At 32.0% G+C, this 16138-nt stretch overlaps 1 protein-coding gene across 3 annotated transcripts in view; it reads right to left on the reverse strand.

The window, feature by feature from the left end:
• Positions 1–16138, reverse strand: part of FER (tyrosine-protein kinase Fer) — a 178938-nt gene that overhangs the window by 15929 nt on the left and 146871 nt on the right. For all 3 annotated transcript variants that reach the window (XM_072537447.1, XM_072537448.1, XM_072537449.1), the window contains 2 exons: positions 6107–6304; positions 854–1030 (listed from right to left, as the gene is read on the reverse strand). In XM_072537447.1, the coding sequence (XP_072393548.1) occupies positions 854–1030; positions 6107–6304 (375 nt within the window). The remainder of the gene's footprint in view (positions 1–853; positions 1031–6106; positions 6305–16138) is intronic.

Below are 16138 nucleotides of genomic sequence, written 5' to 3' on the forward strand. Positions count from 1 at the left end.
GCTAAAAAATCTCACTAAGGTGGGGCATGGAATAACCTGAATAAGTTTATACAAAAGGCATTCCTTCCAGACTTATCATGGACAGTGTTAAGTCTACAAAAACAACTGATATATTTTCTTGTTTTTGGACTACGCAGCTTCTATTTGACCTAAAGCAAGCTTGCTCTTCAAGAATTGCGAACGAACGAACTCTACGTTTGACCGTATTCTGCTGAGCCACAGCCTCTCCATTAGTTTATAGTAGTTGTAGCTCAAGAGAACTATTGGTCTGTAGCTCTCGGACTTGTTGAATTACTAGTTTGGTTTTAATTTGGTGATTTTCATTGTAGTTTTAAAAGTTTTTGGTAAGATTCCTGTTGATAAAGTATTTGAAAAAAACTTGATAAGACATTTTTGCGTCGTTTTGCCATATCGCACAAGGAACTCTTCCATCAAACCCTGGTGGTTTGTGACCAGTAGATCTTTACGGAGTGGTGGGCTGGATATACCAAGTTTTGTAATAGGTTCCATGATCGTATACTTGAATCTGCTCACAATCCAAGGCCAAATTCCTTAACGAATATAACACTTGAAAAATGAGGAGAAGAAGAAAAGTTTGGAAAACAAGAAAATATTAGTGATAATTTCATATTTGGAATCGAAATTCAGCCGAACAACTTTATATTTTCAAATCTTTCGTGAATAGGCTCAGTATAAGCTTAAGACGGTTTAAAAACTACTTCAAAAATGAAACTACTTGCAGATAAGGTTTTTCCTATGCCCATCCCATGTGCCATGTATTCATATCCAAGCGAATTGTTAGTATATATTTATGGATTTGATTTAATGGAAAACTTAATAACCTTATATTTACCTTTCCTATTTTATCTAGTAAAACTACATTGTCATTATTGAGTTCCCACGTTTCACGCGGTACTGGATTACGTAAAATGGCACCAGATCTACTTGTTACTGGCAGTTCGCTATTATACTGATACAAAATAAGTTCTCTAATACTGGGAAATGCCGGTCCTTCAAACCTAAAATGTCCCTAAAACAAAACAAATAAATTCTCATTAGGAATGAAATACTGTCATAGAAACTAACGTTGTGACGTTATCTACTTCTATTAAATGATTTATTACTTTAGATTTGTACTTATCATATTTATTAGAAAATACTGCAGATTTAGATAGGATGACGCCTATTTAAAGTTAAAATAAATAAAAATTCGTGTCGTACAAGGAAGTACATTCATTATATAAGTATAGTAGGAAATAATATCCTTGTCTTGGAAGGACATCATTTCCTACTGCACTTATATCTTGTATCTACATTTGCAGATGTCCTGCCAGTCTAGACTACTTTTGAAGAAGCTGTGATAGAACTTCTTAATGACCGTCAAACTAATCAATATATAATAGATTATTTATGAAAGATTCTCAATTTATCCATTATCCAGATACCTATTCAATTATCCGAATCAACCGTGTAAGATCATTAGTGAATGAACAGTAATATTTTTATACAATTTGGAATATATATATATATATATATATATATATATATATATATATATATATATATATATACATATATATACATAATTACATAATACAAAAAGTATTTTGATGAAAAAGTAATAAAAAAGAACAAAGGCACTATTTTACAGTGTCTACGTATAACGCGTTTATTATTGGTAAATTAATAAGCTAACTATTTTGGTCTAGGAAAAGCGCATGCAATCAAATATATAGTGAGAAATCGTCAGTGAACTGATTCAGAGTGCATAACTTTCATTCCATACTTCAAGTGCAAGTAGTTGTGTGGCATCTATTTGTCACACCATTTCGCAATAGAGTCTAGTGATATTCACAATATTTATATTCGTATCCACAAGGAAAATGAATTCCTATAGCTGTCTGTATACCATGAATCACAAAAATTTTTATTCAAAAAGAAATCTTTTGTATATTAATATAAAAACTCTATCGCGCTACATCAGAGAATGCTTTCGGAATGCCTATTCCCTCATCAGTGCTTTCTAAGTTTACATATTTGAAGCCTCTAAATACATGGATAACAACCATTGTAATAATATAGTTAAATTAATTTTAAATTACATTTTTGGTGATAAAATACTAGGATGTTTAAGCTATAAACAGAATTAACTTCATGGCAACTCAATTAACTTCAATGAGGTTATATGAAGACACAACTTTACTTAAGATCATTTTTGTACCACTCTTTTTCACAACGAATAAACAAAAAATCAATAAAAACAAATGAAAGAAACCCGTGTTAAAAAGGCTAGAAATTACTACATTTCTGCCGTGGTAAGGTAATAGCCAGTAAGTGACATTTTTGACAAAAATGAGATATTAATGTATCCTACCTAAGTAGTAACTGCTCTTACTTTTACAAAGGGTTTGATGCACATTTAAGTCAACTTATACCAGAACTAGCAATGGCAAAAAGCAGTAACTAACAAAGTAACTCTCAATGTGATGGTAACAGGCAGTATCCAACGTAATAACTAATTACTGCTGTTTGCCTACACAGAGATCTGCAACATAATTTTTAATTGAATGTAAACGGCAGTATCCACTTAGTAAAGTAGATACTGCTATTTTCCTTCACATTTGTATTTAAAGTTTGTATTACATCATAACATAAGGCACTATCCTTATCCCAAATTTTAGTATCTTAAGGCGGGTACACATATGCGAGCAGAACTGTTCGCGAACCGTTTGTGAACGCTATATTCGTTAATTTGTACGACGGAACGAACCGCTTGCGAGCTGTTCGTTCGTTGCTCGTCAGGAACCACAGCCTGTCGGTTTTTGGGACGAACACAAAGAATGTTCGTAGAACTATAAATTGTGTCTATAAATTGTTTCTGCTAAGTGTGCGATGAGATCATTCGGTTAAACAAAATTGCTGAACGAGCGCAGCTTATTCAAAAGTAACGAGAGAAATTAATAACAGATAATCTAAACAAAATACCGAAATGTTTAGAATAACGAAGTAAATTAATTCTCGGTTTGTTATTAGATACTTAGGGTATTGGATAGCCTGAACATAAACATATTTTCAACGAACTCTTCGCGAACAGCTCACGAGCAGTTCGCAAACAGTTCGGCTTGCATATGTGTACCCACCTTAAGATACTGCCATTTGCGTAAACATCACCTGATTTAACATCTGTTAAAATAAACACATGACATTGCGCAGAAAGTGTAATTTGCAGTTTCTGACCGTACTTGGATTTATTTAGTCTACTGTTTGAAGTGTATGTAAGGTGTTGTATTTTATGGAGTACACCAAAACTATTCAAATAACATGTTCACCTCACGGAGTAAATATATAGTCTCCTTAATAACACAAGCAGAAGCATCAGCTCAAGATGCTAGGTATATATTTATGTTTTTAAAATTAACACGTTTTTGTTATAAACGTGTAATATGTCTACACCGGTTTTTGCTACAGTATCAATTTTTATTATGATTTTTAGTTTTATTGTGTTATTTAATAATGATGTTATATAGTCCTTTTTTACTTTTGTCTAATATCTAGTTGTATCTAAACTTAGTCAGTTTTTTTAACTCTTGTTGTTTGATGTTTTTTCTCGTAATAAATATTATTATTATCAAAATGAATAAACAAATTTAGAGAAAAAAAACATTAGGTAATTTGATCTTTTTTTTTCGTGAAATACTGCGAATTTAATAATTATAAATATCTTTTATATTTTAGACCTGTCAGCTCTTAACCCATCAGTACCGGCTATCAAAAAACAAAGCGACGAAGAAGTTACTACAACTACTGAAGCCCAACTGCCCGCTTTTAAGACGCATGTGCCAGAAGCATCAGATCAAGAAGGTAAATCATGTTTTTTTTTTAATTCGGATTTAACTCTACATAACTTTATTATTTTAGACCTTTCAACACCTGCTTTATCGGTTAACAAAGCACAAGACAGTAGAAAAGTACAAGATGAAACTAGTGGATACTACGACAATTCAACTGACGATCCAAATTATCTCCCTGAGGCTGATAGTTCAGAAGACAATAATAATATTACTAAAGGTAATGTATCTGAAAACATAGGTGATGAACTTATTCGCTCCCGAAAAAGGAAAAGAGTAAGAAGGAATTCAGAAAGGAGAGAAAGAGATAAGAGAAGTCATCAGTTAAGGAGTCCATGTGTATACAGGAAGAGATGTATAGAAAAAATAAAAGAGGAAAGAAGAGTAGCCATCTGAAACGAATTCTATAAAATGGATTATAATGCAAGAAGAGCTTGGATACATGGTTGAATTACCCAAAACAATAAAACACGTGGAACAACTAAGGTGGAAGTAAGAAAGAGAAGTAGAACTTTAATCTACACGTTACCGGATGAAAACGCACATACACGGAGCATATGTAAAAAATTCTTTTTAAGAACTCTTGGTTATGATTAAAAAAAAACGATAAGTTTATCACAACGATGTTACGCAATTCCACACCGGAATCAATAACCCCAAAATAAAGATAGACAAGGATCAGCAGTACAGTTTAACAAATGTAATCGTCAAATTTGGGTACATTATATTTCATCATTTCATCCATGTATAAGTCACTACCGAAGAGAACATGCTCCTAATCGTTTGCATCAGCTAACGATATCACAATTCGCAATATGCATGCTGATTACCTTCAAAAATATCCGGAAAATAAAGTTAGTTATTACACCTATCGAAAAGTGCTGTCCGACATAAACATTAGCTTTACAAAATTAGGAAATGAGGAGTGCGGCTACTGTGTGTACTTGTGGCTTTTCATTTACTTTGCATCAATAGCAAACAAGAAGAGTAGAAGCACTAAAAAAACATATCAAGTCTTGTGTCATGAAGGAGTGGCTGGAAGAAAGGCAGAAGAAATTGCATCTGCATATTGTAGAGCTTTAGTTGAAGAAAGAGACGCCGTTCAAAAGTATTGTATTGGACAGACAATTGCCTAGCCCAAAATAAAAATTGGTGCTTATTTACCATGTTTGTCACAATGGTAAATTCAAAAATGATTGCCACCTCTGAAATTACACTTATTTTGAGACAGGGAACACCTTCATGAGTGCGGATTCTGTTGATCACGGTGTGGGACAGAGCATGAAGATTACAAATAAAGGAAATATTTACGACTTCAACGATTTTTTCAAGGCTGTAGAAAAGTCAAATGAAAAAAAAAAATGAACGTAATTTGTTTAAAAAACGAAGATGTTTTAAATTGGCAATCTAGAGATTCAAAAGCCAAATAAAAAAAAACGGATAGACCTTTGCTTTGCGATATATCTGTGGTACAGTTCAGACGAGACAGTCGATTACTTTTTTATAAAAATAATATTAACGACGAAAATTTCAAAGAATATAATTTTCTTAAAGCAAATTTTAAACTAGAAATTCCTAGTAAATTACGCGATAATTGTAGAGATGTCCCTACGCAAAAGAAAAAAGGTATAACTTCGCAACTGTGCCCTCTCATACCTGAAAACAGACGGCATTTTTGGCTTTCATTAAAAGAAGATGACGTAGAAGACTACTGACTGATTCGTATTAAATTTCGAATAGTTTTTTCAATATTATGTACTTAATTAAAACTTTTTTCTTATTCTAATGTGAAATATATTTGATTTTTTATTTGATTACACTACCGGTTTATTCTTCATTTTTGTTTTATTTTTAAAACCGATTAAAACTTCATTATTAGGGCAAACAGCAGTAACTGCTGAATTTTCAGCAAAAAAAATACGTAACACAATTGTTTGATTTGTCAAAAATTAAGACATATTTTTTAATGTTTTTTAATGTTTTTCTGCTTAAAATTAAAGAAATAATAAATTGTGTGTAAAAAAAATCTTAAATTACAAATAACTCAAAACCATTATTTTGGCACTTACTGATTTTTACCTTAACACGGCAGATTTAGTGTAGAAATAGTCAAAAAAAAAAACAAGTTAGATATGATTGTAATAGATAGAATGTAAATCAAATTACATTCTTATGGCTCAATCGAATTCATTATGAATTCTGGTATACTATTTCATTCTTAATGTAAGATTATGTGCTTATGATTTAAAATTATTTACCTCGGCGGTGGTTTGTACTATAAAATGTTTATGTCCTCCCCAGCAAACCGAAAGAACAGTCTGACTTTCGTCGTTCCTTGTAGTTTCTCTAACTAAGAAATCACCGTCTACGCTTAGCAGCCTGACTACTTCTTCTCTGGGAAGCACACCATGGAACCATTCTTCCTCCACTAGCGATTTGTTTGTGGTAAGATGAACCTGAAGAAATTAAAATAAACATTAAAAATAATGGCAAAAAAAATTAAGTATGGGAAAACTAATATATGCGAGAAAAGTAAAAGCACATACAAGCAAACTAGAAATCACTAATACTAAAGGTAGTAGTATCACTATAGACATGTTTAAAATTGCATGCATTCATTTATTTGTACAACATATTCCCAATAGTCCAGGATATGACGGTTTTCTGCTCAGAATTCTTTTTATATGGATGGATTTATTTGAAATTTTGACCGTAGGTATAAACTAGCTGAAAGATCAATAATTTTGGAGTTCTGATTCGTGACTGAAAGTTCACAAATTACACGTCAAAAAATGTTTTTAAACGGTTTTTCACGAATAACTCCAAAAATTTAGATGTTATCGGGAAAATTCTTTGGATGTAAAATAAAGCTTATAAAATAAAGAGATTCGTTCGAGAAAGATATGGCTGTTCGAAAGTAGACTTTTATTAATCGAAACAAAAATTATATTATGATGTTTGGATAACCGGAAAATGGTAAATTTTTCATGGAAAACTATAAAAACCTTTTTTAAAGATCTTAAAAAATCTTTTAAATGACCACTCAAAAAATGAGTTATTTGCATAAAAATTAATGTAAGTTTTAACTAAAATAAAGTCGGCTTATATTTTTTGTGACGCAGAAAGTAACTACGTATAACGTATTTCTACTATAGTGAAGTCGTTTTACCCTGTCGTATTTCGGATTAACGCCCGAAAAATAATTTATGACTCTAGTTACAGCCACTCTGTTATGCTTTCCCTTTTCTACCTGCTTTGTAGTACCGAAACTCCTACTGGTCGGCTGTAGTACTTGAGGATAAATCAGCGCTACCAAAACAATTTTTTTATAAATCGTGAAAAAACGCAAATTGAATGATTTGTAAAAACGATAGAACACCTAAATATAAGTTTTTATCTCCGAGTGAGCGTCGAATTGTGTTGAAAGTGGAAAATTATTTTACTTTAGAAAAAATCAACATGGGACCAATTACATCAGTACTGAAAATAAAAGGATTCGTTTGCATCCGAAAACCCTCGACTTGCCACAAGGTATTAAAATCTCAATCAGAAATATCATTTATGACATGTACAAAGCAAAAGAACATGTTACAAGAAAGACACTTATTCAAAAAATAAAGGACAGAGAACTTTGTGATATGGGTTTGACCAGTTTATCAAAAGTATTAAAAGCTATGGGTTTTAAATACAAAAAAACCAATAATCGTAAAGTGTTGTGTGAGCTGTCCAATGTTGTTGGAAAAAGGTGGAAATTTATAAGAAACTATTTAAAAAACAAGAATTCCGAATTTGCCAGACAATTTGTGTTTCTTTACGAAACATGGATTTTTGCGAAAGGAAATAATACCAAATCATCCTGGCAAGATGATTCTACCAAATGCTATTTGAGTACTAGTGCGAGTAATGGCAAAAGATATATTATATTGCATGAAGGAAATACGGAAGGTTTTATACCCAATGCTAGTCTTATATTTTCTTCGACAAAAAAAACTGATGATTACCACGGAAATATGGACGCCGATAATTTTGAACATTGGTTTGAGGAAAAATTATTAAAAAATCTGGAAAATCCGTCATTAATAGTCTTAGCCAATGCTTCGTATCACACCAGACAGGAGGGAAAGTTTCCCACAAGCAGCTGGAAAAAAGAAGACTTAAGAAAGTGGCTGTCGGAGAAAAATATAGAACACGAACATCTAGTTTTAAAAGCTGAATTATTAAATAAGTGCAAAGAACACATTACTGAGAAAAAATTTTTCGTTGACCAAATGGCACTAAAATATGGTCATGAGGTCCTAAGACTACCACCATATCACTGCCAGTACAATCCATTTGAATTGGTGTGGGGCATCACTAAAAACTACTATGATAAACATGCATGTAAGACCACCGACGAAGCCAGCATTTTACAACTCTGGCAAGATGCACTAAACCAAGTCAATAAGGAACAATGGCCGAAATGTATTGAGCATACTGAAAAAAAAAAATTAGAGTCATATGAAATAGAACAAGTTATTGATGAAGTAAGACCTTTAATTATTCGTAATGATGAAGATTCAGATGAATCGGATAGCGAGTCAGATAGTGATGATACCTGTCCATAGATTAAGACGTAGATAGAAAAATTAACACAAAAGGGTACCAACCACCAAAAAAAAACAAAAAAAAAATAAAACAAAAACCGCATGCAGGAGAGAGCCGGAGGCACGCCGCACGACGCTCTTGAATGCAAGCACCAAAAAAATCAGATTAGCAAGTAAGGTAGATTAAGGATATGACTGGACGAATGACTGGGTATTAGACGACGGATGAAAGGATTCGATGCTTGCTCGCTCTCGACTGCACTTGGTGCAGAAAAGGGAAAGCAAGTATCGGCACACACAACCATCATTAGATCGCCGAACAATTGCTTTGACCGGTAGTGATAAAGCCAAATGGGCTAACCTACCACTTAAATGTAAATACACAGAAATCTCCCATTGCCTGACGGGGGATACCGCGAAATAGTCGAGACCTGGCTCCAAAGACCAGGGGGCGGATGAAAGCCGGGGATGGTTGTACCGCAGGAGGACAACCTACCTCGGTGGGTTTGGGAAGGTGTGTGTGGAAAGTAGGAATAAGTCTTTGTTTTATATAGATATATATTTTTATAGATATATTTATAAAATATATAAAAATAAAAATATAATACAAAATTTTGAATACCCAGTATTAACATTGGCAAATTTTTTTATGCTTAAATAAAAATAGAGTTTAGTACACGCTGAAAAAGAATTTTTGTTTTTTCAGCATAAATATTAATCACAATATTAATTTTTGAAGTTGCATGTGTAATATGAAAAATTTTTCAAAAACTTTAAATATCTCAAAAACGGCTATGTTTCGAGAATGGTATCCCAATAAAAATCGATCCAGAATTTTATATAGATTCTAAAAAAAAAAATAACAAAAAGCACAGTTTCTATTTAAAATAAGAAACTTAATGGCGACTTCCGGTACAACCGGAAGTGGTAGAAGAATGCAAATATTTAAAAAATGAAGAATGCTTTGCATAACCCATTATGCCAAGTTTGCAGAAACCAGTGACGACCAGAACTTTGAAAACTTTTAACCAACATGTTGCGTGAATGACCCTGTATATTTCATACTCAATGTTTATCAATTTACATTATGATATTCAATTATTATAAAACATAATACGAAGTTATTTTATTAAAAAAATCCCTAATGTCGTATTATCAAATTAAGAAAACCGTACATTTTTAATTTGAGAAACGCTGACTACCTGGGGCAAATCTGAACAGACACTTTTATTACTTATGCGACAGGCTAAAACGATCCTACTATACTTCACTCCCGCCAAAACCACCCTGGTTGAAACTATTCGTTGTTCAGTTACAATTTACTTCATGTGTTAAAAAGCATTATATTTTGGACGTTTAACTAATTTATAAAGTTTAGTTTTAAAAAAATTCGAGTTTAAAGTGAAGACACTATTTTTGGAATTTATCAAGAAATCACCGTTTTTTCAAAATAACTCAATAACTTACAAAAATAAAGAAAAAGTGCTAGAAAACAAGAAAACGGGATTTTTTTTATTTCTATAGACTAAAAATTAAACGAGATATGATTGTTTAAATTTTATATTCGCATGCGTTTAGCACAATCTTCAAGCCCCTCCAGCGTAACCCTTTTTGACAACGAAGGACTTAAATTTTTAGTCTATAGAAATAAAATTAAAATTAAAATCTTCAATAAAAAATGTCATTTTTTGTATTCTGGCATTTTTTTTATATATGTTTTAGTTGTTAGAAGTTAGAACTAGAAAGTAGAATCCGGATACAAAATGAATTAACGGAAACAATAGATGTGAAAAAGGGACTACGCCAGGGAGACGCTCTATCATGCATCTTGTTCAACATCGTACTCGAGAAAATACTGAGGGGCACAACAGTCAATACACGAGGAACAACCATTAATAAAAGCGTGCAAATACTAGCATTTGCAGATGATGTTGACATAATCGCAAGATCAAGAAGAGAAATGATAGAGGCATACAACCAAATAGAACGAGCTGCACAAAATAGTGGTCTTAAAATCAATCAGACCAAAACAAAATATATGCAGGTAAGTAAAAACGCAGAAATAAGACAGCCATAAAATATAACAATAGGAGAATACAACATAGAGGGGGTCAAAAACTTTATATACTTGGGATCCCTAGTCACGTCTGATAATAACGTTACGTAGGAAGTGAAGAAGCGAATATTTATTGCAAATAAATGTTACCATGGCTTAATTAGGCAACTAAGATCAGATAACGTCGCAAGAAAAACAAAAAAAAACCAAATATATAAAACCCTAATAAGACCGGTACTCACATACGGCTCAGAAACCTGGACACTCACTAAAAGAAAGGAAGCGTTGTTAGCAACCTTCGAAAGAAAAATCTTGCGACGCAAATATAAGGCCACAAAAGAAAACGGAATATGGCGAAGAAGATACAACTCTGAACTATACAAAATATACCAGGATCCGGATATTATAACATTCATTAAAATAGGACGGCTGCGTTGGATAGGAGATGTAGAAAGAATGAAAGAAGGCGAAATACCAAACAAAATATTCAAACAGATGCCAGTAGGAAAAAGAACAAGAGGAAGACCGAAGCTGAGATACTTAGAACAAATAGAAAATGATATAAAAACCTTAAAAATAAAAAACTGGAGAAAAAAAGTACGAAATAGATCAGAATGGAGAAGAATCCTGGAGTAGGCCAAGACCCAAAAAGGGTTGTCGAGCCAGTGATGATGATAATGATGTTCTAGTTGTTATGATTTTGAAAAAAAAAAAAAAAATTAAAAACATCCATAATGTAATATTTGTATATAAGTAAAGTAAATTATAAATGAACAACAAAAAGTTTCAACCAGGGTGGTTTTGGCGGGGTGATTTTTTTACTTTCTGCGTCACAAAAAATATAAGCAAACCTTATTTTGGTTATAGTTTACCTTCATTTTCATGCAAATCACTTTGACCAGTGGTCGGTCATTTTAAAGGTTTTTTTTAAGATCTTTAAAAAAATCTATAACTTTTTTATGGAAAACTTACCGTCTTCAAGTTATTCAACATCATATATTTGGATTTTTGTATTCGATGAATAAGAAATATTGACTTTTAGAAAAAACTCTAAAGGACATTTTTGTCTTAAAATTCACTATTTTAGCGATTACCATAGTTTTTTTTTGATAAAATTCTTCTACTCCCGAGTAGGGGAGGTAACCACCCCCAGAGGAAAAGCACATATTACCATAGGGTAGATTTTGATCTTTGAACTGAATCAGTACCTTACAGTGACCAGTAGGTATTAAATTTTGTGTTGCCAATACTAAACTTAATAACCGCAAAAGATTTGCACCACCAAAAAGTATGCTCATTTTCAATATTTTTTGAGAGAAAAAAGAGAAGTTCCAAAAGAGAAGTTTGAGTAAACCTTTGCACAGTGTAAATACCAAAGAAAAAATCTAAAATAATAAAAAAAAAATAATCCGTTCACGAGACAATCAACTGTCAAAATACGCAGAATTTTTGGATTTGCAAAACTTTTGCGGTTAAGTTTATAAATATTGTTATACGAAAATATAAACTATTTTAGTTTGAATAATTGTAATTGAAGAAATAATAAAAGATATGAAAAATAAAAAAGCCCCGGAGAGAGCGGCATTGTGGTAGAGAACTTAAAATATGGAGGAGAGGCCTTAATAAACCAACTTAGTGAGCTAATACTAGAAGTGTGGAATGTCGAAGAAATGCCTCAAGAATGGAATAAGTCGATTATAATTCCTATACACAAAAAGGGAAATAGAACTGAATGCGCAAACTATAGAGGAATATCCCTATTAGAGATAATATATAAAGTGCTCGCCATACTAATTAAAAAACGATTAGAAATATATGTAGAGAAGAATCTAGGAGAATACCAGGGAGGATTTCGGAAAGGAAGATCAACAACCGATCAAATTTTTATGCTAAAACAAATCCTGATCAATTACTATGAATACAACATTTCAGCACAAGTACTTTTCATTCTACATTACTATTCAATATAGTTCTAGAAAAAATTGCAAGAGTTAGTGGGATAAATGGGTCCGGCACTATTTTATATAAGGAGCACCAATGATTAGCATACGCCGATAATGTTCTCATTGCAAGAAATGGAAAAGTACTGGCAAATATAGCAAAAAGACTGATTCGGGAAAGCTCTAAAATGGAGCTGACAGTTAATATTAATAAATCGAAGTACAAGGAAATCTCGAGCAAAAAAGGAATAAACTCCAGGGGATCCTTTAAATTGGAGGTGTAGGATTGGAGGTGTAGGATGGATCAGTTGTAGAATTCGAGAAGGTGGATATGTACTTAGGTACTCGTATTGATCAGACATGTAAGGAAGAAACTGAAATCAACCTGAGACTGATCAAGAGCAACAGGTGTGCTGGAGACATGAGCAAAATAATTAAGGCCAAAGATATATCTCGTAATACAAAATAAGAGTATACAAAACTATAATTAGACCCACAATGCTATACGCTGCCGAGACATGGACTATGAATAAAACCATACAGATCAGATTGGAAGCATGGACAAGAAAGATACTTCGCAGAATGTTTGGTGGAAAAGTAGTAGATTGAGAATGGAGAAGACGAACTAATGCAGAAGTGTACCATTTGTATGCTAACTCTTCAATAACAAAAGTGGTGAAAAAACGTAGACTAAAATGCCTCGGACATCTAGAAAGAATGCAAGGTAATATACTAGTCAAGAATATTGCTTGGAGAGTACCTGAGGGAATTAAAAGAGAGAGACCAAGAAAGAAATGGAGAGATGTAGTGATGAAAGATATCAGAGAGATGGGAATCAGAGATTGGAAGCTGGTAGATAAGAACAGAAAATGATGGAAATTATCCATCCAGCAATGGGCCTGTTAACGCTGTAGATACATACATACATTAAACTATTTAATTTTCGAATTATTTGAATCAACCATCCAAGGTTTTTAGCGGAATAATCCTTTTGTGTAGTGTATGTGGATATTCTTCTAGATAATTAACAAAAAACGTGTAATGAATCATTATATCTATGTACATATCTAAACATGACTTTTGATGGTATATATGCAATGCTCTCGAGAATGGAAAAATAAATATAACATTTTTGAAGTGTTAAGTGTATGCCGTAATGGCAAATAAAATAATTACTGTTATTAGTTGAGACCGGAATATATGCAAATATCTGGCACATTTTGCATAAATTTCATATGTTTACAATAAATTGCATATATCTGCATATTTTTATATATAAAAATGTAAAATACCAAAAAATGTAAAATTCGAGAAAAAGTCGACACACTCAGAAAATATTGGCAAAGTATGCCAGATATTGGGACTCCATATAGTACTCCGTACAGTATCCTACTGTAGTGTGGTGTTAATGTTCTTCTTTGGTAATCTGTCAGGTATTCCTTAAATGTGTATAGTGTTTTATATAGTGTGTTCTCTAATAATTTGGTTGGATCCTCTTTTAGTTTTGTTTAGGGTATATTTGTGACTAATTCTTTGGGAAAATGGGTATGTACACTTTATATTTCAATTAAAGATCTGTCAGACGACATACCTATAGATGCAAACAAGAGTTTGAGACGAAGCTCGGAAATATAATTCCATTCATATTATAATAAAGGGAAAAGTTCAAAATTATTAAATTATTGTTTAAAATTAAAGTAAATGTTTTTAACATAATCAATTTTAATACATTAACTTTTTATATTGTAAGAAAGGTTTTTGTTCAGAACAGTAATTACGGTTCGATACAATAAAGGTGACCATACACTAAAACTCTACGTAGTAAAGACATGGAACAGAAAATTCATGCGAAAATTGATGCGATCCTTGAAAAACTGCTAAGGTTAGATCTACTGGAAAAACAAAACATGAGAACGGAAGGCAAAATCGACACAATTACTTAATGATATGGCAGAACTAACAGAAGAAAACAGAGAAAACAGATTTAAAAGAAAAAATCAAGAACTTTAAACAATACTGCAAATTGAAGAAAGAAAGGTAGATGTATTAGAAAGATAAGTACCTTTAGAAAAAAGTACGTAAGAAAGTAAGAAAACAAGAAAGTAAGAAAACATAATCTAAACATCAAAGGAGTAGAAGAGTTTGAAAATGAAGACGAACTGCAAATCAAACATAAGATATCAGAAATTTATAGAAAATTGCAAGTAGAACTAAATGCAGATCAATAAAAACACGAAGATTTAGTATCGAAAATATTAATTTAAGAAAATATCGATCCTAATCGAATTCAAAAATTAGAATAAAAAGAACGGGGTCCTCAAGAAAACAAAGAATTTAAGAGGTACCGACATATTTATAAATGAAGACTATCCAAAAGACATACAAATTCAAAGAAAGAAGCAAGAGAGAAAGGTCAAAATGCAGGTATTGGTTATAACAAATTGCTTCTCAATGGCGAATTATTCGCGCTGAGGAAACTGCAAACATTACAAGAAAATGAAGCTGTAGTAATAGAAGATTTGAAAATAATAAAGCTAGAAAATATAGTGATAGATCTCTCTCGGAGGAAGAGTTATCAATGGACATTTATTACAGAAAGAACAACGAAAATAACGAAAACAGCGCACTCAAGAAACAAGTAAGTAAGTCGGTAGCATATTTAATAGTAACAGTAACGAATATAAAAATAATGTTAAGGTGATTAAGAATTATTGCGACGGCGTCCGCATTGAGGCTGAAAATAGTTATAGTTATGGTAAGAGACATATTGGTGATTTTTATTATGAGAACTATTGATAATTTTGATATTTATTTTAATATTAATGTTGGCTTCAATCTTAAGGGCACAGTTATAAAGGTAGGTCAGAAAAACGATCAAACTGCATAAATCAATGCATAATTCCTAATAATTGCAATATTTTAAAAAAAATCAGAGCAATAACAGAGATATGAGTGTTGAACATGACCTTTATCATCAGTCGACCGCTGAAGGTACATCGGAGAATTTTCCAAGCTTTAGTCAAATTAACGCAAAGTACAAAGTAGTCAAAGTAACGCAAAAAATAATCAAAGTACAACAAATAACGATAAAATAGAAAGGGACAAGACTGGTGACAAAAAGAGTGAATGTACTGCAGAGACTAGTAAACAGGATAAAACAAATAAAAATATGAATAGGATGAAGTACAGCAGAAAAAAGAAAAATAAGAAAAGTGGAAAAATTTTAATTGAAACGTAGAATATAAGAATATTGGGAGAAATAGGAGAACTACAAAAGCTTATTGAACAAATAAAAATCTACAAAATATATTTTAGCATTGCAGGAAATTATGCAAAAGACAAACAAAACAAGAAACAAAAGAAGAACAAAATTATGCAAAGACAAATATGGTGAGCTAATAGCAGATGAAAAAGCAGTGCTAAAACTGTGAAGAGAATATTTCGAAGAACTGTTGAATAAACAAAACCAACGTTACGAAATAAAAGAGCTAAGATTAGTCGGACAGGTTGATGCAGACCTATAAGCACCAATAGAAGAAAAAAATAAAATATGTAATAAAAAAATTAAAAATAAAACGGTCCCAGGATGGAATACAGAGTGAAATATCAAAGTTAATGCTAGATATATGGAAGACAGAAATAATGCTGGAACAATATAAAATTGCAGTAATATGTCCAATACATAAGAAGGGAAATAAGTTAGAATGCAAT

Source organism: Diabrotica undecimpunctata, chromosome 7 (assembly GCF_040954645.1).
Source record: "Diabrotica undecimpunctata isolate CICGRU chromosome 7, icDiaUnde3, whole genome shotgun sequence".
Taxonomy (NCBI): Eukaryota; Metazoa; Arthropoda; class Insecta; order Coleoptera; family Chrysomelidae; genus Diabrotica; species Diabrotica undecimpunctata.